Source organism: Bipolaris zeicola (genome assembly GCF_000523435.1).
Source record: "Bipolaris zeicola 26-R-13 unplaced genomic scaffold scaffold_3, whole genome shotgun sequence".
Taxonomy (NCBI): Eukaryota; Fungi; Ascomycota; class Dothideomycetes; order Pleosporales; family Pleosporaceae; genus Bipolaris; species Bipolaris zeicola.
Window position 1 is genome coordinate 345,827 of NW_006912052.1, and position 23,409 is coordinate 369,235.

The 23,409-nt window shown below is 52.8% G+C and overlaps 14 protein-coding genes across 14 annotated transcripts; 7 read left to right on the plus strand and 7 right to left on the minus strand.

Moving 5' to 3' along the window:
* Positions 1 to 17: 17 nt before the first annotated feature.
* On the minus strand, positions 18 to 999 carry COCCADRAFT_577 (uncharacterized protein; the record flags this gene model as incomplete). Its single annotated transcript, XM_007708645.1, has 2 exons — positions 18 to 316; positions 369 to 999. The coding sequence occupies 2 exons, from the start codon at positions 997 to 999 to the stop codon at positions 18 to 20; spliced, it is 930 nt and encodes a 309-aa protein (XP_007706835.1).
* A 586-nt stretch (positions 1,000 to 1,585) lies between these two features.
* Positions 1,586 to 2,064, plus strand: COCCADRAFT_82048 (uncharacterized protein; the record flags this gene model as incomplete). Its single annotated transcript, XM_007708772.1, has 4 exons — positions 1,586 to 1,727; positions 1,778 to 1,809; positions 1,860 to 1,923; positions 1,982 to 2,064. The coding sequence occupies 4 exons, from the start codon at positions 1,586 to 1,588 to the stop codon at positions 2,062 to 2,064; spliced, it is 321 nt and encodes a 106-aa protein (XP_007706962.1).
* A 363-nt stretch (positions 2,065 to 2,427) lies between these two features.
* Positions 2,428 to 3,303, plus strand: COCCADRAFT_579 (uncharacterized protein; the record flags this gene model as incomplete). The annotated part of the gene is made up of 1 exon (XM_007708646.1): positions 2,428 to 3,303. One exon carries the CDS (start codon positions 2,428 to 2,430, stop codon positions 3,301 to 3,303), a length of 876 nt encoding a protein of 291 aa, XP_007706836.1.
* Positions 3,304 to 3,622: 319 nt separating this feature from the next.
* COCCADRAFT_32219 (uncharacterized protein) lies at positions 3,623 to 4,408 on the minus strand (the record flags this gene model as incomplete). The annotated part of the gene is made up of 1 exon (XM_007708698.1): positions 3,623 to 4,408. One exon carries the CDS (start codon positions 4,406 to 4,408, stop codon positions 3,623 to 3,625), a length of 786 nt encoding a protein of 261 aa, XP_007706888.1.
* A 457-nt stretch (positions 4,409 to 4,865) lies between these two features.
* On the plus strand, positions 4,866 to 5,833 carry COCCADRAFT_32220 (uncharacterized protein; the record flags this gene model as incomplete). The annotated part of the gene is made up of 2 exons (XM_007708699.1): positions 4,866 to 4,919; positions 5,144 to 5,833. 2 exons carry the CDS (start codon positions 4,866 to 4,868, stop codon positions 5,831 to 5,833), a joined length of 744 nt encoding a protein of 247 aa, XP_007706889.1.
* Positions 5,834 to 6,009: 176 nt separating this feature from the next.
* On the minus strand, positions 6,010 to 7,770 carry COCCADRAFT_581 (uncharacterized protein; the record flags this gene model as incomplete). Its single annotated transcript, XM_007708647.1, has 4 exons — positions 6,010 to 6,974; positions 7,032 to 7,320; positions 7,374 to 7,454; positions 7,501 to 7,770. The coding sequence occupies 4 exons, from the start codon at positions 7,768 to 7,770 to the stop codon at positions 6,010 to 6,012; spliced, it is 1,605 nt and encodes a 534-aa protein (XP_007706837.1).
* Positions 7,771 to 8,543: 773 nt separating this feature from the next.
* COCCADRAFT_82019 (uncharacterized protein) lies at positions 8,544 to 8,888 on the minus strand (the record flags this gene model as incomplete). The annotated part of the gene is made up of 1 exon (XM_007708773.1): positions 8,544 to 8,888. A coding segment is annotated over one exon (345 nt), but the record flags the coding sequence as incomplete, so codon positions are not given.
* A 65-nt stretch (positions 8,889 to 8,953) lies between these two features.
* COCCADRAFT_32222 (glycoside hydrolase family 105 protein) lies at positions 8,954 to 10,090 on the plus strand (the record flags this gene model as incomplete). Its single annotated transcript, XM_007708700.1, has 1 exon — positions 8,954 to 10,090. One exon carries the CDS (start codon positions 8,954 to 8,956, stop codon positions 10,088 to 10,090), a length of 1,137 nt encoding a protein of 378 aa, XP_007706890.1.
* A 692-nt stretch (positions 10,091 to 10,782) lies between these two features.
* On the plus strand, positions 10,783 to 12,891 carry COCCADRAFT_583 (uncharacterized protein; the record flags this gene model as incomplete). The annotated part of the gene is made up of 1 exon (XM_007708648.1): positions 10,783 to 12,891. The coding sequence occupies one exon, from the start codon at positions 10,783 to 10,785 to the stop codon at positions 12,889 to 12,891; it is 2,109 nt and encodes a 702-aa protein (XP_007706838.1).
* A 705-nt stretch (positions 12,892 to 13,596) lies between these two features.
* COCCADRAFT_21894 (uncharacterized protein) lies at positions 13,597 to 15,085 on the plus strand (the record flags this gene model as incomplete). Its single annotated transcript, XM_007708670.1, has 3 exons — positions 13,597 to 13,642; positions 13,697 to 14,668; positions 14,796 to 15,085. The coding sequence occupies 3 exons, from the start codon at positions 13,597 to 13,599 to the stop codon at positions 15,083 to 15,085; spliced, it is 1,308 nt and encodes a 435-aa protein (XP_007706860.1).
* Positions 15,086 to 16,827: 1,742 nt separating this feature from the next.
* On the plus strand, positions 16,828 to 17,492 carry COCCADRAFT_32225 (uncharacterized protein; the record flags this gene model as incomplete). Its single annotated transcript, XM_007708701.1, has 2 exons — positions 16,828 to 17,327; positions 17,402 to 17,492. The coding sequence occupies 2 exons, from the start codon at positions 16,828 to 16,830 to the stop codon at positions 17,490 to 17,492; spliced, it is 591 nt and encodes a 196-aa protein (XP_007706891.1).
* A 1,266-nt stretch (positions 17,493 to 18,758) lies between these two features.
* Positions 18,759 to 21,074, minus strand: COCCADRAFT_585 (uncharacterized protein; the record flags this gene model as incomplete). Its single annotated transcript, XM_007708649.1, has 1 exon — positions 18,759 to 21,074. One exon carries the CDS (start codon positions 21,072 to 21,074, stop codon positions 18,759 to 18,761), a length of 2,316 nt encoding a protein of 771 aa, XP_007706839.1.
* A 38-nt stretch (positions 21,075 to 21,112) lies between these two features.
* On the minus strand, positions 21,113 to 21,271 carry COCCADRAFT_82099 (uncharacterized protein; the record flags this gene model as incomplete). The annotated part of the gene is made up of 1 exon (XM_007708774.1): positions 21,113 to 21,271. A coding segment is annotated over one exon (159 nt), but the record flags the coding sequence as incomplete, so codon positions are not given.
* Positions 21,272 to 21,997: 726 nt separating this feature from the next.
* On the minus strand, positions 21,998 to 22,309 carry COCCADRAFT_21897 (uncharacterized protein; the record flags this gene model as incomplete). The annotated part of the gene is made up of 1 exon (XM_007708671.1): positions 21,998 to 22,309. One exon carries the CDS (start codon positions 22,307 to 22,309, stop codon positions 21,998 to 22,000), a length of 312 nt encoding a protein of 103 aa, XP_007706861.1.
* Positions 22,310 to 23,409: the final 1,100 nt, after the last annotated feature.

Genomic DNA, 23,409 nt, shown 5'->3' on the forward strand with positions numbered 1-23,409 from the left:
GTGTGACTTCTGCTTATCTACAATGTCTTGTGGATGAGACCCTCAGTAGGCTTGACGCGCTGAGCCCATTCCGTCCAGCTGCCATCGTATAGACGCCTTTGTTGTGTCGGGTATCCAGCTTCGGTCAGGGCAGCATCGATAATGGCTGCGGTAACGCCAGTGCCGCAGCTACTGATGATAGGTACGTCAGGCTTTATGCCCTTTGATTCGAAGACGGCCTTGAGCTTGGAAGCGGGGAGGAGGGTCTTGTCATTGGGGTCGAGGAGGTCGGCGACTGGTACAGAGATGGAGAAAGGAATGTGGCCAGAGGATAGACCTGTGGTTGTCAGTATGCTACTACTTGTTTGTACTGGCGGTTTTCTGTGTACCTTCTCTGGGCTCTGGGTCGACGCCCTTCCATCTTCCTAGACTCCTCGCATCCAAGATCTGCACCTCATCGGCTCCCTCTTTGCCCAACTCTTTTGCAATTTCTTTGACTTCTTCGAAAGCAATGACTTTCTTCTCGTCCAGCTGCGGTACCTCGTAATCGGTTATCTTGGGCGCCTTGGGTTCGCCGCTTTCCGTGGGGTATCCCTCATCGACCCACTTGCGGAAGTTGTTGAGTACATGGACTCTTGGATGACCAAAAACTTGGAATGTCCAGCCAACGCGGGGCGCAGAAAAGATGCCTAGCTCTTTGCTATCGTACACGACTACACTGTCTTCGCGACGGATACCCAGATGTCTCACTGCGTCAGCGAACTCGGAAGGGGAAGGGAGCATGTGGGGGTACGGCGAATGCACATCCTTGACAGCGTCTAGATCGAAGAATTGAGAATGGGGAATGTGCTGCGCAAGAAAAGTTTCGTAGCCATTGCGGTCGTCATTGGGAAGGAACCAGGATGCACAGAGGGGAATGATGCGAGGTTCGTGCGAGAGCTTGCTGGCATTGAGTTTTAGGGCCGAATTGAGCTCTGCTGGGGTAACAAGGTAAGAACGGAGTTTCTCGTGCGATGACATTGCGCGCCTGTTGGCTACAGAGACTGGATACCGGAGAGACGAGACAAAGGAAGATGGGGAGCGCAAAGAACAGTGGAAACGTGAGACAAACATTTTGCAAGCTGCAGTGGTTAGTTGTTGGAGTCGGCGAGGATGGAGATAGCACTGGTGGGATAAGTGGAGAAGACGGCGAGGTGATGCCTTCGTCGCTCAATATTTCGTGACCAAGCCGGAGGGGCAGGTGGAAGCTACTAATACTGATAAGTGCGGGGAACTGAACCGCAGCGGATCAGGGCAAGACTATGGCGTGATTGTTAATGCATTTTGAGAGGCGACCTCGAACAAATCTGGTTCTGACGACTTACTCAAGCACTGATAGCACTGTGCAGGTCAGATTCTGGTGTTGCAATTGTGTACATCTCGTAGCTTTGCTGTGGCTGCAGCAAAGCTTGAGCTCAGACCCCCTGCCGGAATTAACGCCCAATCTCCGCTTCTCACCGCCCGAGAATCTGCCGCCTGGGCGCGTTTTGATGCTGCTGATAGTCTTTGCTTCATACTCACATACACAACGTTCTTGAACACCATAAATTGGACAAAGACCAAAACCATGAAAGTAACTATCCGCGAATGGAACGCTGTCGCAGCTTGGCACTGGGACATGCCCGATGACGATGTCTGTGGAATCTGTCGCAACCCATACGACAGCACCTGTTCCAAGTGCAAGTTCCCAGGCGATGAGTGCCCGCTACGTAAGTCCAGGAATACCCACTTTTTTCTCATGCCAGCTGATCAGAGCTAGTACTTGGAGAATGCAATCACTCTTTTCACATGGTAAACTACCACTCGTCGAAACGACCCACGCACAACTAACAGCAACCCAGCACTGTATTTTCGACTGGTTAAAGCAGGAGAGCTCTTTGGAAAAGTGTCCCATGTGTCGCCAGCGTAAGTCAATCCTCCACTGTCTAAGATGTCCAAAGACCTTACTGATATCCCGACACAGCATTCAAGTCAAAGAGTCAAGACGCGCCAACCGCCACCGAGACGCCCAGACAGATACAGGAACCGGATACAAGTCCCCTGTAATCTTCGAACTGGCTTGTTACCGACGGATCCTGTACGAATGACGAGTCTTCCATTAATGTCTTGGGGAACATACGACGGGACTTCTTGTAGAAACATTGAGTGACGCGTAGGGTCTGGCGAAATTGGAGTTTGGATTGTTTGGACCATCGATATAATCGTCTTTGGCACGTTTGGTACCCCAAGTATTGCTTCAAACACGCCATCTGATCAAGTCATGGTGTCTCCGGTACCTGCGTTTTGTCCCACTTCCCGGCTGTCGGAAGGGTAGTGTGCATGGACCACCTGTCTTATCGATCATGCATCTGAGCTAGAGCTCGCTCTCCCGAGCTCCACTAACTCCACTCCGCCATCAATCTCCCAAACATGTCTGCCAACCTCGACACTCCAGAACCACCGCCAATACCTCGCGCAACCCCCTCGCCACGTACGAAGCCCCTAGATCACCCAGACTATCCTCCTGGTGATGATCCCAACGAGCAACAAGAGTTTGGCGACGCGCCGGAGGACGACGACATACCATACCCCGAGCCTAATGCTGAGCAACCCCTGCTACCACCACCAAACTTCCGACCCTTCTTCGCCTTGATTGAAGATACGACATCGGGAGAGCACTACCACCCTTATGTCCACTATGTCTTCGCAGACGACGATCCTACCATTGTCACTGCAGCCTCGATGCGAGGCTTAGGGCTAGACGATACACGATACCTTCCACACGATGCACCGGCTGCCGGGGATCGACGTCGGGGTCAGGAAGGTGATGAAGAAGAGGTTGAGGGAGAGGGATATGAACAAGACCCACCAGTCGAGTCGCCGTTTCCGCCACCTATACCAGGTGTTAAGGAACACTACCTTATTGTCGATGTAGGCGAAGATGGACGCACAATCGTGGATGCACAGTCGCTATCACCAGAGTGGCAGATAATAGACACGGGCGTGCGGACAGCTCCCTCTTTCGACGAGGACTCTCCAGATCCAGGCTACATGCTACGCATAGAAGGTGTTGAGATACCGCGAAAGAACAAAGGAAAGGCCGAGGCCGGAATAGACAAGCTGACTGAGGCACGAGAACAACAAGGCGACATTTTTGGGGCGTTGGAAGGGTTGGTTCAAGGTATTGAGAGAGGTCTGGGTATTGCGCACAAGATATCCAGTGCGGGGCGAAGAGAAGGCGAGGAGGGCATACCAACAGACGTTTGCGAGGAAGACGCAGAAAAGACGTTGGGCGATGATCAATGATGCTCTTGCACTGGAGTTACATGCATCGTTTTTATGTCAGAGCGCCGATCAAGAGTGCGCATTCATGACCCCAAGGCTGAACAGAGGGAAAGTGATGCCTAAATGCATCACAAGCGCCGTACATGACATTTGCTGCTACATATTACATAATGACAGCAATGAAAACCAACGGACTCTAGATGCACACTGCAAGAGTCAAAGAACATGATGCAACTTTACAGCTGCATCTTGCTACTGTGAATGCCACAGCCAGTTAACGATATCCACAAGAACCGATCATCCCCACCCTCTTGACCAAGTCCACCATTTCCCCTCTTCCTCACCACCCAATTTCCTCCCCAAACCGATCTACTAACCTCCCGCTCGCCCACTCCTCTTCCCTCATCCTCTCCAAAACCCTCAAGCAATCCCTCACACTCTCCTCCACACTCACCGCCCCTTCCTCCTTCCACGCCACCAGCCCCGTCTCCACCCTCCCCGGATGCAACAGCAAAAACTGCACCTGCGGCACATCAATCACAAAACTCCTCATCACCGCATTCAGCGCTGCTTTACTAGCTCGATACGCGTAGGCTCCCCCCGCAGAATTCGCCGAGATAGATGACATGCGTGAGGAGAGAATGACAACTTTGGGGCGTGTGATACTGGTATTTTCCAGTGACGATGCCGAAGAGGAGAGGAGAGATGGCAAAAAAGATTTGATAAGATTAAATGTTCCCCAAGTGTTTACTTCGAACGTTCGCATCATTGTTTCTTTATCCATGACTTCCAGTGTCTCGGTGCTTGCGACGTTGCGGGTTCCATCTTTCTCGCGGGATACTATTGATGGGACTAGGCCGCGGATGCCGGCGCAGTGAAGGATTAGAGTGATAGGTGTGTGGGCGTAGGTTGATGCGAGGGTTTGAACTGCGGAGGCGCTGGTGATGTCGAGGCGGTGGAAGGAAAGGGTTGGTGGGTGTGGTGTAGTGATTCTTTCGGGTAAAGGGTGGGTGTCTAGGGCTACGATTTTGGGTGTTGGGGTGGAAAGGGAGAGGTAGTGCGTTAGGAAGGCGAGGCCGAGGCCGGAGGAGGCGCCTGTTATTAGGATTGTTTCTATGGGGGACATGGTGGTACGGATATTGGGGGATTTTTTTTATTTGGGTGGTGGAGGGGAAATTAATCTCTCTTTGCTCTATATCTAGTGTATTACAATCTCATTGTGGAAACTACGACTAGGGAAACTATACTGTAAGAAGCCATGGTGTGTATCTGTTGGAATTGTGATGTAATGATGCAATTACGCATTCAGCACACAAGTCTTTCCCGCCTAGATGTGCCGATTGCGGGATCCCGATATGTACGTAGGGAACCCCGCAGTAGCATCCGTAGCTGAAGATACTGCCCCACCAAAACAACAAGCTTCTGACAGAGTGGTACGGGGTTTATATACTGGCCATGTGCCCTGGCAAGGGGGGGTGCAATGGTACATACCTTGTACCTTTTTGAGATATATTTGTTGATAAGATCTTGTGTAAAAAGGAAAATATACTTGTTTTAGGAGAAGGTAGCACTAGGAGATAAACATGTTTTACCGACCGAGCAAGGAAGATCATGGGCTACCATACGATCCATTCAAGGTAAGTGACATTTATATTTTTAAATTGTATACAATGCTAGATTCGGTGGATGCACGGTGTTTGGCAAATATCCACTTCGCCATTCCCAGCACGGTGAGAAACTATCATGCCCTTCCAACCCGACATCTCTTAAAAACCAATCCCCCAATACAAGCCATTCTCAACCCTGAATTATTTCCTATAAACTATAAATCGCAAATGCAACCAATTCACACATACCCCAGGCCTGCGTCGTGCCCCGACCCATCGGCTGGATCTCGACCCTCTCCCCCACCGGCACCGCAAACCTCGCCCCTTACTCCCAATTCAACAACCTCACCTTCGACCCCCCCTACGTAATGTTCAGCGCAAACCAAACTCCCAGCTCCACACAAAAAGACACAGTCCGCAACGTCGAAGCGACCGGGAAATTCATCTGGAACCTAGCTACGTACGAGCTGCGCGAGCAAGTTAACATCAGCGCAGTCCAAGAAGCCTATGGCGTTGACGAATTCGAGAAAGCGGGGCTGGAAAAGGAAGGCAGTAAGCTTAGCTCTGTGCGCATCGCCCCTCGAGATGGAGCGGAGGCGGCTGGGAAGCACGAGCAGATGTTTATCCCAATGGTAAAGCAGAGTCCCGTCAAATTCGAGTGCGAGTACCACAGCACGTTGCGTCTCCCAGGAAATCCGCCAATGGGGTCTGTAGATGTGGTTATCGGGAAGGTGGTTGGCGTGCATATTGATGAACGCGTGTTGACGGATGGCAAGATTGATGTCAGGAAGACGCAGCCGATTGCGCGGTGTGGGTATTACGAGTATGCGGTTGTGAGGGAGGTGTTTGAAATGAGGATTCCTGGGGAGGATAAGGCGATTATGGCGGGGTTGGAGGGGAGTGCGAGGGAGAATAGGAAGTTGGATGATGGGGGTGGGGAGTAGAACGATGGGGGGAATTTTAGATGAGGTATCGAATTCGAGTTTACCATTATAGTCTTTGTGCGCGAGTGATACAAGTAGTTATGAAAGTGATAATATTGGTGTAGTTATTCCCATTGATGCGCTGGCATAATTCATTCTATTTATTAAATAACAGTTTCCTGTAGTTCTCGCAATGTCTAGTACACATAACGGAAGTTGGGATTCTCTCTATCCGTCAAATCCTCGAAGCCATGGGTATTGTTGATTTCCGTGCCAAACTCACGGTCCTTCTTCTTGTTACGGAGCGTGAGGTTGAACCGTAAAAAGATAATGACGCAGACGAGAGCAGAGTAGCAACCAAGATGAATGGCCAACGTCTTGAGGTAGCGAGGGTCATTGTCGAAGAAGACCTTGGGGCCAATAGCGTTGCCGGCGCACCAGGCAAAAAAGTTCATGGTGATGCAGACGGACTTCTTGGTTTGCCCTCCGACATTACGCGTCAGCATGGACATACCGAGACCTTGGGCTGCCCAAAAGGTAAAGACGATCCAGTAGCTGATGAGCAGACCGGCTCGGGTTGCGCTGTTTGTATTCTTAACAGTCATGATGACAATGGTACCTGTGAAAGCTGGGATCAGATATATGGCCATAGTCAGAAGGTTCTGCTGTGTCTTCTTGACGATATAGACCGAGCTCATGAGCGTGAAGATGATAATGGCGCCAAGAACCATGGCCAGAAGCTGAGTCTCAAGAATACTGAATCCGAGTCCTTGGACGATGATGTTGTAAAAAGCACCAAGTCCAGAAGTAGGAAGCGTGGTGAATATCTGGATACCCATGTAGCAGTAGGTCTGGGGGTCGAGAAGTGCTTCCTTGAACTGGTACGCGCGAAACTTCTTGTTTTGAAGACCAGTCTGGTTGGAGCGTACGCGCTCGACCATCAGCTTCTTGTCTTCTTCCGACCAGCACTTTGCGCGCATAGGGCTGTCGGGAAGCCTCCAAATAACGAACAATCCCCACAAAAAGGAGATGCAACCGTAGGTGATGAAAATGGCCTGCCATGACCGAATTGATGCATTTCCCGGGTGGCTCTTGAAGCTTGGGTGTCTGATTTGTGAAAAGCAGTAGGCCAAAAGACCACCAACAATTTGTTGCATACCGTCTGATGCACAAGATTAGCAAACACATAGTAATACGATTTCAATGCATGTTAACTTACTCATCATGTACCAGTAAGTCACAATTGAAGCTTGCTCCTCTCGCTTGTACCAAAGTGAAGTCATGATGAGAAAAGCAGGCTGGCAGACTGCCTCAAAAATACCAAGCAGGGTTCGGACAGAGATAAGCGCTGGAAAGCTAAAGCAGAGGGCATGACATGCAAGCACGACGCTCCATGCAAGAATGTTGAGACCGAGGTATTTGGCGACTGGCACTCTCTGCAGGATCCAATTGGTGGGGTACTCGACAACGAGTACAGCGAGGTAGATACAAGTGGTAAGCCATCCGAACTATTATGTGTCAATTTTGTGTCGTGCAGACTTCTGTATGCTTTGGAACTCACTGTCTGCTTTGAATGAAGGACTGGAATATCGTCGCGGATACCCATGATGGAAGTCATGGACATGGTGCCTTTATCGAGAGACTTGTTGAATTAGAAAGAGACGAGATAATCCGTTGAGGATAATTACCTGCAAAAAATAGGTGAAGACCATGATAGGAAGCACACGCCTGTCGATCAATTTTTTCAATCGCTTGTTCTCCTCTTCCGAGATGTATATTTCAGTCTCGCTGACATACTGCGCGACTTCTCGATCGATACGTTCGTAGTTGACATGTTCGCCTTTCTCGTCGCCAGCCGACAGCACACGCTCAACCTCGTTGACATCCTTATCGTTGAGGTGGCCAGCAGTGGCAGGCAAGCCCTGCACCTTGTCGGCGCTGTCTCTAGCAGCAGCCATACTGAAAGCCTTTCGGGGACTGGCAATTGAAGGAAATAGGGATGGAAGCTAAAGTGCCCCAACACTTGCGGTGAGGTGCTGAGTTGGAGGGCCACTTGAGATGATATTTCTACCCGGATCATATGTCTGGTGCGTCCGAGCGTACCCCAGCCTACCCCGTACCCCGGCGGGCTCCTCCGCAAATCACATACAATGGGGCATGTACACTACCTCACGGCAGGCCTGTATTGACGGTTGAACATAGTCACCTCATCGGTTGCCCCGCCCCAGCATAGCAAATGATCTTCACAGGCGTGCTGCTGCTAGCCCGGCCAAATGGGCGCCATTGCTGCAACCTCAGTCGCTTTTTGTTAAGGTCAGCAACCCCACGGACCTGGTATCCACACAATTTGCGTGGTGGCCTACAATGGGGAGAGACAAGCACGTAGGATTAAGCACTGTGAAGAAAGCCACGACTTGGCATGTCTCCCGGAAGAGGATTGTCTCGGCACACATGATGCCGAAGATGCGAGTGGTAGGCCACCAGCTGCCTGATGGCTGGTGGAAATATTCCTTCGGGCTGGAGCTGATGGCGGCTGGCTTCCCCAGCTTGGATGCGAGTCGGTTAGCAAGGGCTATTTAAACGGCGGCCGTGTTTCCCTTGACGGTTCATTGCTGATCTTGGCCGCCTGCGCAATAGCCTCCCGCGGAGTCGGCGTAATGATCGACGAGGGTCGGCGCAATACATGGCGAATGCGAAAGGCATCTTCCTGTGGCCTTTCAACACACAATGACTAGTCTTTTGGTGTTGATTCAGATGCGGGGATGAGTCGTGGCTTTCCAGGGACCAAGAAGCTGGTGCGAAATCCACGTGTGCCAAGCCTGTGTCGGTACAGAAATGAACAAGTTCGGTGCAGATTGGCACGAAAATCTGGCAATGGTTTACACCAAGTCTTGAGGTATGCAGTCGGAGTCTCTGAGTTGCCCCGGTCTGTGACCCCACTCTGTAGGGCTTGGTTCACATGTCTGGCCCAATACCTACCCGCTGGACTACGCGTGTTGATAACCTGTCGCGCCTCCGCTTCTCGTCTTCTTCTTATGCACTTCGTGAGAACAATTGGGATTTTGCTGCTCGATATCTAGTTTCCACTGCCGAAGAGCAGCCATTCCAAATTCACCAAACATCTCAGAATCCACATCCGCCATGTCAACACTCACAGTGCATGGTCTAACGAAAGGCCAGATAGATGAGAAGATCCTTCTCCTAACTCACAACCTGATCAACATTCACGACACAACCGGCGAGTTCCTACTCAAACTCGACGATGGACGCATAATCGATACCAAGGGCTGGGATGGCTGGGAATGGACTCACGGAATTGGACTGTACGGGCTATGGCATTACTACACGCTGACGGGTAGCACGGCCACACTCGACATCATAAAAGGCTGGTTTGACAAGCAACTCGCGAAGGGCACGACCAAGAATATCAATACAATGAGCCCATTCCTCTCATTGGCATACTTGTACGAAGAGACGGGCAACAAGACATTTGTTCCATGGCTGGACACCTGGGCTGAGTGGGTCATGCACGGGCTGCCCCGCACCAAGTTTGGCGGATTCCAGCACGAGACGTACAACTCGTTCAACAAGGATGAGCTCTGGGATGACACACTGATGATGAGCGCGCTGCCGTTGGCAAAGATTGGTCTTACCCTGAACCGCCCAGAGTACGTAGAAGAAGCGAAGCGCCAATTCATTCTGCACTGCCAGTACCTATGCGATACAAGCACTGGCTTGTTCTACCACGGCTGGAAGTGGGAAGATAAGGGTGGATTGGAGGTCGGACACAACTTTGGCAAAGCACGATGGGCACGCGGAAACTCGTGGCTCACGATTGCTATCCCGGATTTCATTGAACTTCTAGATCTCAAGGAGAGTGATCCGCTACGGCAGTTCCTCGTGGGAATTCTTGAGTCGCAATGCCGGGCGCTAGTCAAATGTCAAGCAGAGAGTGGCATGTGGCGTACCCTGCTCGACATTCCCATTTCCGAGGGCAGTTATGAAGAGTCATCAGCCACGGCGGGCTTCGCATACGGCATGCTCAAGGCGTGCCGGAAGCGGTATATTAGCGGAGACGTGTTCCTGGAGAGCGCAGTAAAGGCGATCAAGGCCGTCATGGGCAAGATCAATGCCGAGGGCGAGCTGACAGAGACGAGCTTTGGCACGGCCATGGGTCATGATTTACAGCATTACAAGGACATCAAGATTACTAGCATGCCGTATGGACAGGCCATGGCCATTATGGCACTTGGAGAGTTCATGAGGACCTTTATCTAACGAATCCATCATGCTAAGACACGATTTATGTATGATACGTGTCTGCAATGTACCAATACCCGTGAGGGCCGCCGATTCATTGTCTAGGTCTCGTAGTCCAAGTTGTTGTGCAAGTGGTGTGAGTCTCGGCGGGGTCGCGTACGTGAAGGCTGGGGTGTCGGAGGACGGATGCGGAGGTGCTGCTCTATTTCAGGCATGCGATGAAGCTATAATTATTTGTAGCCTTGTTGCCAACGGACCGAATGGATAGCAGGGCGTGGAGAAAGCGATGGTGGTGGAATTCGGTGGACGCGTCTCGACAGGGCGGGGAAGTCGTGTTTGGCGGTGAGGCTCGATTGCAGGCGCAGGCGGGCGCTGATTGGCCAGGCGACAACCTTCTCTGCCTTTCTGCCATGCTGTCTAGAAGATTCTCGAGCTCCACCAAAGGCTATATGAGCCCCAAACATGAGCCTCCTCTGCGTTTTTCTTCATTAAATTGCTCTCTTTCTCTCTCACCACATAGACACTGCAGTCTTGCAATTTGCTCTTTTTCTCGCCCAATAGAAGAGCCTAATACTCCAATTACCCCGCTCATACTGTTTGTCTTCCCCGCATCAGCCGCACATCTAGTCTACTCTTTCCATCACTTGCTGCAAAAAAACATCGTCTGACTCTACCGTTTGCAGCTCCGAACACTTCACACACCCGTCACCATGTCTGGGGAGACTTTCGAGTTCCAGGCTGAGATCTCTCAGCTGCTCGGTCTCATCATCAACACCGTCTACTCGAACAAGGAGATCTTCCTGCGAGAACTCATCTCCAACGCCTCCGATGCCCTCGACAAGATCCGATATGAAGCCCTCTCAGACCCAAGCAAGCTTGACAGCGGCAAGGACCTTCGCATCGACATCATCCCCAACAAGGAGGCCAAGACCCTCACCATCCAAGATAGCGGTATTGGTATGACCAAGGCCGATCTCATCAACAACCTGGGTACGATTGCCCGCTCAGGCACAAAGCAGTTCATGGAGGCCCTGTCAGCCGGTGCCGACATCTCCATGATTGGTCAATTCGGTGTTGGTTTCTACTCCGCATACCTCGTCGCTGACCGCGTCACCGTCGTATCAAAGAACAACGATGACGAGCAGTACATCTGGGAGTCAAGTGCTGGTGGTACCTTCAAGATCACCGAGGACACCGAGGGCGAGCAGATCGGCCGTGGTACCAAGATCATCCTCCACCTCAAGGATGAGCAGATGGACTACCTCAACGAGAGCAAGATCAAGGAGGTTGTCAAGAAGCACTCCGAGTTCATCTCATACCCCATCTACCTTCACGTCCTGAAGGAGACCGAGAAGGAGGTTGAGGATGACGAGGCCACCGAGGAGAAGGTTGAGGAGGGTGACGAGAAGAAGCCCAAGGTTGAGGAGGTGGACGAGGAGGAAGAGAAGAAGGAGAAGAAGACCAAGAAGGTCAAGGAGTCCAAGATCGAGGAGGAGGAGCTCAACAAGACCAAGCCCATCTGGACCCGCAACCCACAAGACATCACCACTGAGGAGTATGCCTCATTCTACAAGTCGCTATCCAACGACTGGGAAGACCACCTTGCCGTCAAGCACTTCTCCGTTGAGGGTCAGCTCGAGTTCCGTGCCATCCTCTTCGTTCCCAAGCGCGCACCTTTCGACCTGTTCGAGACTAAGAAGACCAAGAACAACATCAAGCTCTACGTCCGCCGTGTCTTCATCACCGACGATGCTACTGACCTGATCCCTGAGTGGCTCAGCTTCGTCAAGGGTGTCGTCGACTCCGAGGACCTGCCCCTCAACCTGTCTCGTGAGACCCTCCAGCAGAACAAGATCATGAAGGTCATCCGCAAGAACATTGTCAAGAAGACCCTCGAGCTCTTCAACGAGATTGCCGAGGACCGCGAGCAGTTCGACAAGTTCTACTCTGCCTTTGGCAAGAACATCAAGCTTGGTATCCACGAGGACTCCCAGAACCGCGCTTCCCTCGCCAAGCTCCTCCGCTTCAACTCCACCAAGTCTGGTGAGGAGCAGACCTCCCTCACTGACTACGTCACCCGCATGCCTGAGCACCAGAAGCAGATGTACTACATCACTGGTGAGTCGCTCAAGGCTGTCCAGAAGTCGCCCTTCCTCGACACTCTCAAGGAGAAGGGCTTCGAGGTTCTCTTCCTCGTTGACCCCATTGACGAGTACGCCATGACTCAGCTCAAGGAGTTCGACGGCAAGAAGCTTGTCGACATCACCAAGGACTTTGAGCTTGAGGAGTCCGAGGAGGAGAAGAAGGCCCGTGAGGCTGAGGAGAAAGAGTACGAGGGTCTGGCTAAGAGCCTGAAGAACGTCCTCGGCGACAGGGTCGAGAAGGTTGTTGTCTCTCACAAGCTTGTCGGCTCACCATGTGCCATCCGTACCGGCCAGTTCGGTTGGTCAGCCAACATGGAGCGTATCATGAAGGCCCAGGCCCTCCGTGACACCTCTATGAGCTCTTACATGTCTTCCAAGAAGACGTTTGAGATCTCGCCCAAGTCTGCCATCATCAAGGAGCTCAAGCGCAAGGTTGAGGCTGACGGTGAGGACGACCGCACTGTCAAGTCCATCACCCTCCTTCTCTTCGAGACCTCTCTCCTTGTCTCTGGCTTCACCATTGACGAGCCTGTTCAGTACGCTGAGCGCATTCACAAGCTCGTCTCTCTTGGTCTGAACGTCGACGAGGAGGTTGAGACCGAGCAGGAGAAGGGTGAGGCCTCAACCGAGGCACCCGCCGCCGCTGGCGAGAGCGCCATGGAGGAGGTCGACTAAGCGTGTCGCCTGTGTCGCCTGGTTTCAAAAAGTTTGGTCGGCGCTTTGATATCCCTTTCATGTGTCATGGCTTTCCTTTTCTTTCTACATCTTTTGCATGATGACGGAGCTTAATCTTCGATGGAGTCTTAGAGTGGTGGACCTTTATGCATCACGAGTAAATGGATATCCCGAACTGTATCTTCGGTAGATTTGCCCATAGGTAGTTACTTTTGACGAATGATGAAATGTTCAAAAAGCAAAATGTTGTTCTGTGTGAAGATGTGAGTGGTGTGACGCAAGTGGCCTTTGGGTTAGGTGAAGGTTGAGGCGAGCGACTACTCTAGGACTACTAGTGGAGGTTGTAGTGCTATTCTGCTTGGCGAAGACGGCGTTGTTTGACTTTACATGTGGTGTGTGATATGGTTGTGCTGTGGTGTTGCAATCTAATCGGAGATGGCAAGGGCAAGGGTCCAAACGGGCTGGGCTCCGCCACGATGATCGTCCCGTGTCCGCGAAAACAGGATCTCTCCGCAGCCTGGGCCACATTGGCATCTCTGTAACGACAGGGATGAGGAGAAGGCATGACGTAGGAGGTGGCACAACAGCAGTACCTAGAAACATAATTTAGATCCAGCTCTAAAGTGGGCAGGTTGAGAGTAGAATCCGTAGCATCTTTAATGCATTAATCCTTTTCGAATCATCCAAAAGTCCATCAAACGCATCATGTCCGCCTTGGATCAAATCAAGCAGCAGAACGCAGCGCTCCAATGTAAGCTGATGAACGTGATACAAGTATGCTGAGATGCTGAGATGAGGGTTACAGCGAGCGTGGGAAGCGTCTCCAAAGTCGCAGGACCGACTGCGAAGAAGTCCACGACAGCGACACCAGTGAAGCCAGCAACCAAAGCCGCCCCTGTTAAGAAGGCATCAGCGGTGACTACAGACACAACGAGCCCAGCTGGTACGCCTGTGAAGAGGGTTCCTAGAAAGCTCAATGCGGCTGGCACGCCTACGTCTAATGTGACAAAGACAACGACTACACCAGCGGCTGCAAAGAAGCTTGGTAGCACACCAGCGGTGAAAAAGGCACCAGTAACAGCAGGCAAAACGAGCGTCAGCGAGGTGTCAAAGCCCGCCCGCACACGCACACCTCTTGGTACCATCAAGCCCCTGCCCACCAGGAAGAAGTCAACTGCAGACACACCAGACACCAAGCCCGCAAGCACCATCAAAAAGACAACAACAAGCACACCCGTCAAAAGCACTTCTACCCCCGCAAAAGCCACGCCCGTCAAGGCACCTACCAGCATAGGAAACAAGACGTCGACCGTCAAGAAGACACCAGTCAAGGTGAACCCGGACGGTACCTACCCAACCCCCCTCTCCATACTCCAAGCTTATCCACCCCCAGGCCACAACCAAGTCCCCCAACGCGCCCCCGGCGCCATTGGCAAAACCATCAACACCGCCACAGGCACGCTCAATAAAACCGTAGGCACAACAACGGGGACGCTAAACACGATTACGGATTCGGCGACTGCAGGCGTCAACAGGACCGTCGATGGCGTCACGGGGGTTGCGGGAAAGGGGTTGGATAGGCTGCCTGCGGGCGTGGGCAAGCCGGTGAAACATGTGACGGATGGGGTGGGCAAGACGGCGACGGGCGCGGTGGATAATGCGTATTATACGGTTGGGAGTGCGACAAAGGGGGTTCAGGGTACAGTGAGTAAGACTACAGGAGCGCTGGGGAGGGGAGATGTTAAGGGGACTGTTGCGGGCGCTACGAGTGGTGTTGGTATGTTTTGTTCTTTCTTTCTTTTTCTTTCCCCCTCTTCGTTCACATCTCTTTCTTCTCCTTCCTCTTTTTGTTTTTCCGGGTAAAATGGTTGATTGTGGGCTAATGTGTTTGGGATTACTACTAGGCAATACCGTCACGGGTGTGGGTAAAGGACTCGGGAATACCGTTGGTGATGGGCTGGCTGGGCTAGGAAGCACAGTTGGAGGACCGGTTGGTGGCGTGGTGGGGAATGTAGGTAAAGGCGCTAATAATGCTGTTAGCGGCATCACGGGGGGTCTGGGTGATGGCGTAAGCAAGCTTGGAAAGGGGGATGTGATTGGCGGTGTTGGAAGCACGCTTGGGGGTGTAGGGCGCGGTGTTGGCGGGCTGCTAGGCGGTATCACGGGGTATGGGGAGGGGCGGGAGGAACAGTGAAGGCGCAAGGTGGAGGAGTGGTTGTCTGGTGTTTGCACGACGACTACGATGACGGAAGCAGCCGAGGGGGAAGGGGATGTGGATGTGGATGTGGACGTGGATGTGGATGCGGATGTGCAGTGGGCGGCTGGAAATCAAGACTCCCGGATCCGAGATTGCCTCCGTGAGCGAGCCGGCGCCGAAAGAGCAGGGTCACAAGATGCAGGGCAGACTGGAGATTGAGAATCAAGGGCTACGGGAAGATTTCTTTTTATTACGGGTTCGCGTTTATCGTTTAGGCTATGTATTGCTTTATGCAGGAAGGGGTTTTTTTGGGTTCAGTGGCTTTGAATACAAGCGCGGGTCAATTTCCATGGACTGTTGAAACATTGCAGGGTCACGACCTGAAGTTTTGCATGATAGCGGCACGGGAGATGTCCCCTCGTTATTGCCGTTGGACAAGGACAGGGGCGGTGGCCCAAAGTCGAGTTGTGTTTCCTCGAAACGCCTTTGTGCTTGCTGCGTTGATCATGACAGTCTCGGCGATGACATGACGTTTTGGCCAAGTTGTGATGTGATGGCTATTCGCGACTCGGATCTCGTAATATGCCGCAAGCATGACGCGTTCAAAGGGCGCGTCTACGACGATTGTAATGATGGATTAGAGTGGATTTACGTACGACGATACCACTGGCGCTCATGTGCACAGTGGGGTGGTTCATGATGGGCTCGTATATGGACATACGCCGCCGACAAGTTCATAGGCTGTGCCGCGACCAGCGTCGTCGATGGCCATGTTCAGGCCCCCTCTCTCGCCCAGGCTTGATGTGCCTTGACGTGCGCCGCCGAAGCTTGTTTGGACGGGCCCAATGACACGTCGAGGCTTGTTCCGGGGTTGGGCCTATACGCTCGCTGCGGGCATGTCCCTGCGACTGCGTTAGCTTGAGGAGTCGTCCCCTTTGTCCCTCACACACACCCACGACACCATCCACGGAAATGACGGCATCCTTGGAACAGTCTATACGCTCCCGCTCCACGGGAACACTGCTGCTTTGGGGACATGTATCGATGGGCTACCCGCGATGATTGCAAGTTTTTACGCCAGTAGTGTGGCTATCCTAGCCGTAGATCCCGGCATGCACACAGTCAGCACAAACGCGCGACAAGGGGGGGGTCGCTTGTACGAAACAACACGGTACTACAGCGCCATTTGCACAGTGGCTAGAGCGGACATGGCCCTCCGTACAAGGCCCCGAAAGCCGGGTGAGGCTGTGCCACAACGGGCATATGCTCACGGCCACCTTGTAGTAAATTCACGCACCTAACCAAACTACACCGGTGCCCTAGCCACATGCCTATTGGCCCCGTCCACTCTCATCTCACCATGCTGCCTGATTAAAGCATCGTGACCCCCTCCCCATCATCCGCTTGCCTGTGGCTTGACTTACGGACCAACCCCGCTCACTCAGGCACCTAATCGAGACATTTCCTTTTTGTCATTAAACACCCAGTGCGTCAGTCGAACAGAAAGAGATATATACACCGGAACAGGAGCCACTAACTCGCCTCTAGACACTCTCGACCTGTCCCTATCACCACTGTACCACGCAAAAGCCCAGTCAACCTATAATACACCCGTCTTGACATTCCTGTCCAACAACATTCACTTCTACTCAACCTTATCCACTCTTTCACCTTCCCACTCAGAGGCCGAAAATAAAAACACCAATACCAACCACCATTCCAACCTACTCTCATTAACCATGTTCCGCACACTCACCACCCTCACCCTCCTCCTCGCCTCCTCCCTCGCCGCTCCAACAAACACCCTCACACACCACACTTCAGACCTCCAATGCCGCTGCCTCACCTTCTCCACCAGCGCCGCACCAACCCACTGCCCCTACCAAGAACTCCTGACCCTAGACTGGGACGCCGCCCTCTCCCTCGCCACCGCGAACGACCTCAAACTCCAGTTCGCCAGCGACGCCACAATCGCCAAAGTCCTCGCCATCCCCACCCCTTTAGACCCCAGTATCCTGGATGCCGTCCACCAGGGCAAGACGCTCCCGCTCGACCCGGCCGAGCAGGTGCGCAGTGAGAATCGCATGATTTGCGGGTTTGAAGATGATGTTGAGAGGGTGGAGCGCTGGGAGGATGGCGTGGGTATGATGGGGGCTGAGGTGCATTATGTGGGCACGGTGCTGGGGTTGTTCATGGTATTCTTTGTCGCTTATCTTGTTGCCGAGTATCTTTGGACTGTGTAAGTTTTCATTCCCCTTTGTCGCTGTTTTTCTTTGGGAGAGGGATGGGAAGAACTAACGGGATTATCAACAGGTGCTTTACGAGGACACGCGGCATTCGACTCGAGGGAGAAGAGAAGGCGTTGACGGTCGAGTGCGATGGATTGATGCCCGAGCAGAGGTGAAGATGGCGAAATTTGCATGGACAGATGAAAGAAGCATTTTGGCTCTGGAGAAGGAGTCAAATGCATATGACGATATGACCTCAACACACTACACACTACACGCAACCAGCCCTTGGGTTCTCCGGTTCGATGTGGAACACGGCGATCCGATACAGCACCACCCTACCCACCGTCCGCCCGCCCGCTATACAACACACTTTTCGGCATCACATGGACACTCCCAACCGGTCTTGCCTTCCACCGACACGGGATATCGGGTGTCCGGTCGTCCTGCATACTTACCACCAACCTTTTCTTTACTAGACGGGGGAAGGGGTTCAACCATTTCTACGCACCGGTGGAGAAAAACGGAAATGATACAGTTAGGATTAGGATTGGGTACAAGGGATATATACCACAAGGCATACTATGTAGCCTGGCAGGGTTGCGTATGAGAGATTCCATCATGTATGATAAAAAGCGGATTTACTACAATATACCAAGTTCCTTTGTACATCTCGATCGACATTGCAGTGTTGGAAGACGTGGAGAAGCACGAAATGTGATGGTATTGTTGGATAAAAAAAAGGTATTAACGTGTGAACGTATGATGAATTCGATTTGGATATATATATAGAGAGAGAGAGGGAGATGCATGGGAACAAGTTCGCTCGAGATATCAAAAAAAAACACGGATGCAAGACAAGAGGAACAAAACTTCGAGAACCACACGTTTATGCACAATCTGCAGGAGGAGAAAAGACCTTTCTCCTTTTCTCAACTCCCAGTAAACGAAACAGCGCGAAGGGACAAGTTTAAAAAAAAGTAGACACGACCATATCAAGAGAAAATGCGACGACTGAAAAAGATAATGTTATAAACAGGGTGTTACCAAACCGCACAGTGGAGACCAGGAAAAAAAAAATGCTTAGGTAACAAGAAGATCCAAAAAGAAGAAGCAGTCCATATCTACTATACTCGTCCCAAATCTAAGCGCTCGAAAAAGAAGAAGAAGAAGGGGAAGAAAGAAAAAAAGAAGTCAATCCCTCAGGAGACCCTCTTCAGAGAAGAAAAACCAGTGGGACCAGCGACCAACAAGCTCCCCTCTTGGGTGCAAAATGTACATGTTCAAGGTAACATATACAATCCACCTAACAAGGAAGACAGGTAAAGTGTGCCGGCTACGTTGGCCAGGCGGCGCTGGTCCTCACACATGTACAACGAAAGTTATATGTGAAAAGAAAGAGAAAAAAAAACCTGTTTCCCAAACCCAAAGTGCCTTTACATCTAGGCAGACAGTACATATGTATCCTCCTCATCTGCTGCGCGGCGAATTTGGAAAGGCTGGAAGCCGTTGTTCTTGCCCTTGTGGGCATGAACGGCCAATCCCATCTCACGCATGCGCTCTGCACCACGACCAGGGGCAGGTCGCTTCTCCTTTGTGCCTTTGCGATGTTGCTTTCTATACAGCTTCTCCTTGCGGCGCTGCTTCTTCTTCTCGAGCCCGACCTTGATGTCAATGGCTCGGCGCACAGGCATGTCAGCGGCATCGTCATCTTCTTCCTCAAGATCAAATGGATTCCTCATGGTGATGGACGTGCGTGGAACAGAGGCAGAGACGGTAGGCATAGGTCTCTCGGCAATGCCGCCAAAGCGTATCGAGATGTCGCTACGCTGGCGAGCAGTCAAGGGGTTGACAGAGCCGCGGCGAGTGGGTGGTGGTGATCGAAGACGCATGGGAGGTGGAGGGGAATGCAGCCGCTTGGGAGAATTACCAAACAGCTTGCGTGGCGGTGGAGAGCGATGCACGGCACGCTTGGCGGGCGGCGGTGACCGCAGGCGCTTTGGTGAAGGTAGAGGCGAACGCTTCTTGCTGATGTCTTTGCGGCGACCGCGCAAGTCGGCATCTGGGTCCATGCGACCATGCATCATCAGGTGGTCGGTCTCTGAGGCTCGGTTCTCGCATTCAGAGACTTCGTCCTCTTCGTCATCCGGAAGCTCGGGATCCGATGTGGGAAAGGTAGGATCAATGTCTTGTGGAGTAGGCTTGTGCTTGGCGGCACGTCGGCGTTCTAATGTCGACATGTATGCCTCCTCTGCCGGCCTATCTTCATCGAGGGTACCACAAACAAAGTCGGTGCTGTCGGGTAACTCGGGGCTCGGAACACGGATGTTGACCGGCCTCGACTTCTTCCGCTTTGGTGGTTTGTCCATGATCTTGAGGCCATCTCGGCTTTCGAGAGATCCAATTGACGACTCAGACACGGTGCGGGTAGGCTTTAGGCGAAGCTGTTCCAGGTGCTCCACCGATGTCGCAGCGGTTGATGCTCCAGGGGCCCACCAATTGTAGTCGGAACCTGCATCACTTTCGTCATCGGAGCCAGCAAATCCGTTCTCGTCATCCGTCTGGAAGCCCTCGTCAGTGGTTTCGCTACGCGCATCACTATCATCGTGGTCTTCATCAAGCAGGTCGTCGTCATCATCATCGTCGTCCATTTCGATATTGTCGTCGTCGTCTTCTTCATCTTCATCTTCCTCTTCCTCGATCGCCTCCTCTTCTGCAACCTCCTCGCCTAGCTTGCGTAGGTTGTTCTCGATTTTGAGCGTGTCTTGGACTGTTAGTCTGCTTCGGTGGCAAGTGACTTCTTGAGTCCACTCCTCAACCTCCTCTTCCGAGCTAGCAAACTCATGGAAGCGGTATGCCTCACAACGAGCTAGATCGGAGTTGGCACTCAAGCGGCGGGTCCGGTCGACTGGGCGTGCTTTCCGGACGCTGACAGGTGAATTGTTACGGACTGTCGAGTCAGAGTCGCGGTGGACTTTTTGGGTTGCTTTGGGAGACGAAAGGATCCGGTGTGGTGGTGGGGCCGGGCTGGCCATCCGACGGGGTTTCGCTGCGACAGGCTTTAGAGGCGCTTCTTCTGAAGGCTTGGATGGGCACGCAAACTTGATGGTGCTGACACGTTTTGGAGGCTCTTCTGAGGCAGGGATAGCGGCAGCGGCAGGAGCCGGTTTCGAGGCAACCTCCTCTTCTGGCTTCTTCTTCTTCTCCTCCTTAGCGCCACATGCAAACATGATGCGTCTCTTCCTTCCGAGAACTGCCTCAATGTTCTGCTCGGTATTTTGTGGGGGCGCAACCTTGTGCACTGGAACGGTGTTTTCGCCATCGTGGGAGGCGATTGAGATTGGTAGCTCCAATAGCTTGTTGTTGAACATGGGCAACATGCCGTGAAAGGACGCTGTAGGGAGCGGAGGGCTAGGTGTGCAGGGTCGAGTGCCAGGACTTGTGAAGCCCCCGTCACTTGTAAGATCAGTAGTACCGCTGTTGTTGCTCCATGTCGAGATGCACGACATGCCGCGGACTGGACTCGCGTCGGACCGGCTGTCAACAGGGGAGCTAGTAGTAGATCCCGATTTGAGGGCCGAGGTGAGCAACGATTCTTTGCGGTCGCAGACGGGTTTTGATTTTGTAAAGGACGCGGTTGTGGTGTTTTGGAGTACCAAGGGCGTAGGGCGCTGCGCGCGGGGTTCGGGCGGCTCATCAAGGTCGCCCATGGTCTCGTCCTCGGCAGTCATGAGGGGTGGCGATGCTGTAGCAGACATGGTCTGTGGCGTGCTTACTTGCAGTGCGCCTTGTTTGCTTATGTGATCCTGGTCGTTGGCCATGAGGTTCTAAGGCTGACTAATGGACTGTCAAAGGACTTTTGGGGTGTGAAAGCAGAAATAGGTCTGGTGATGTGGTGTGAAGGAAACGTCTGGGTGGTGATGCGATGATTGATGAGGTTTGTCAGGCTGGCCGCTGATGGTGGAAATGTTGGAAAAAAGCGGCCGAACCAAGGCGTAGAATTCCGTCAGGCTCTACAGACGCGTGGTGGTGGTGGTGGTAGTGGTAGTAGTAGTAGTAGTAGTAGTAGAAGAGGTGTGTGTGTGTGAGTGTGTGCTAGCGGAGACTATAATGGCAGGTTGGACGAAAGTGTGGGGGGCGCCCCAAGGAGACGGTGTTATAATATCTCAAGCAACATGGTGGAGAAGAGTAAAGTTGAACCTGGGGGTTGGAACAATGGACGAGCTAGAAGACGTATCAGAACCAGGCAGTGTCAGGCAGTGTGGAGAGGGAAGGGGGTACCTAGTGACGAGGTCAAACCCAGGGCGACGACGTGTGGCGACGGGCCGTAGTTGGTGGATGGGGGCCGCAGACAGGCGGTTGCTAAGAGAAATGGGGCTTGGCAGATGGCGTGGACAAAGGTGGCAGAAGGCCGTCAAGTCAGACGACTTATGCGCACTTGAGAGCTGCGACAGTAGCGGCGCGGACGGGCGAGTCGGAGCGCAGTGAAGGGGGGTGGGAGGGGGAGAGAAAGGAATTTGATGTGCAATGGCGTCTCGGCACCGATTTGGGGTTGGCAGAGAGAAACAGTGGGTAGGGGACGCCAGTGCTCGGCTTGGCTGTGCCGCTTTGGCCTGGCAAGAATAGTGACTTTTTTTCTGGTAGCGCAGTTAATGGCTGGGACGCACGGCGCGCCTGTAATTTAATGCTTACAGTGGCCGTTGTGTGCGTGTGCGTGCTGGCGAAGTCGAAAGACACGGCAAGCGTTGGCAGACGGCGCCGTCTCACGCTGTCTAGGGCACCGCCAGGCGCGAAACGCAATTGCATTGCGCAAGTCAGTGTTTCGGCCGCCCATGCCGGAAGACTTGACGTCGTCTGTCGTCGAAGCAGCAGCAGCAGCAGCAGCAGCAGCAAGACCCTGAATTGCGGGCAGCGTCAGCATGTGCCTCTTCCTTGACGACTCCGCTGTGTCGTCTCCGCCAAACACGTGCATGGCGGCCTCTAGTGGGTGCATGTCTATGCGTCGACTGGAGGGCCAAATGCAAATGCCTCACTCTGCACACGCCCTGTTGCTCGTATTTGAAGCTCGGCTCTAGAGTAGTAGATGCATACAGAGGACCCGTATGTCTGGATGTAGCATGTACAACCAACCTTAGTTACTATGTACGTAGATACACGGACTCCACCAGCGCAACCTCACCGCTGCCACTCACCGCTCCCTGGCAGGCCCATGGATGCGCCCTCAAAGTCCCTGGATTTGGGGATCCATCATCTGACAAGTCCAAAGCCGCCGGGCTGTCGTTTGACCAACCAGGTCGTCCTGTCCAGTTGAGCCCTCGCACGCCGTGCATCAAGGCGCATTGCCGTGTGGTGCAGTTGCAGTTGCAGTTACAGGGCAGCACAGCACAGCACAGCACATGCCCGGCCGTAGGGCTCGATGGAGTCTGGGGCAGCGTGGGGGAGGTTTTGTTTGGCGCATCCGTGTTTTTTCATCCTTGCCGCCGCTGCCAATTTTCACAAGCAAGCGCCCCAACCGGCTTGCGGGGACACTTGGCCTGCCGCTCTCACGCTCGCTGTCCAACACCACCACGACCCCTCCTCCGTCCATGATCCATTCATCCGTCTGGTCTGCATCTTCACTGCACTTGGCTGCACATGCCTCTTCTGACATCGCCCTTGCCTGCCAGCCGCTGCAGCCCTGACCGGACATTTTTCTTCTTTATTTTGTACTTTGCGTTACCAAGCCGTCCATATGAACGTGTGCGTGTGCGCGCGTATGTGCATGTACTTGGACAGTAAGTATGTACGCAGTAGTACTTATTACCCCACGTAAGAGCAAACGTACATGGGGCGGTACTTGATACACCCGGCTACAACCGCGGCTTCCTCGTTGCAGACAGCCGCCCCGAAATAACGCGCTGCATTCATTCCAATGCCCTGGCAATCCCCGACCAGCACCCCGGTGCAACATGACGTAAAGCCAAAGACAAAACATGAACCGTCGTCATTGTCATCATCATAATCACCCTATGTCTCTTGCTCACGCGTGATGTCCGCTTCCGCTTCTCGCTGCAAAAATAAAAGACTACTACTACCTTCCACTCGTCAGCATGC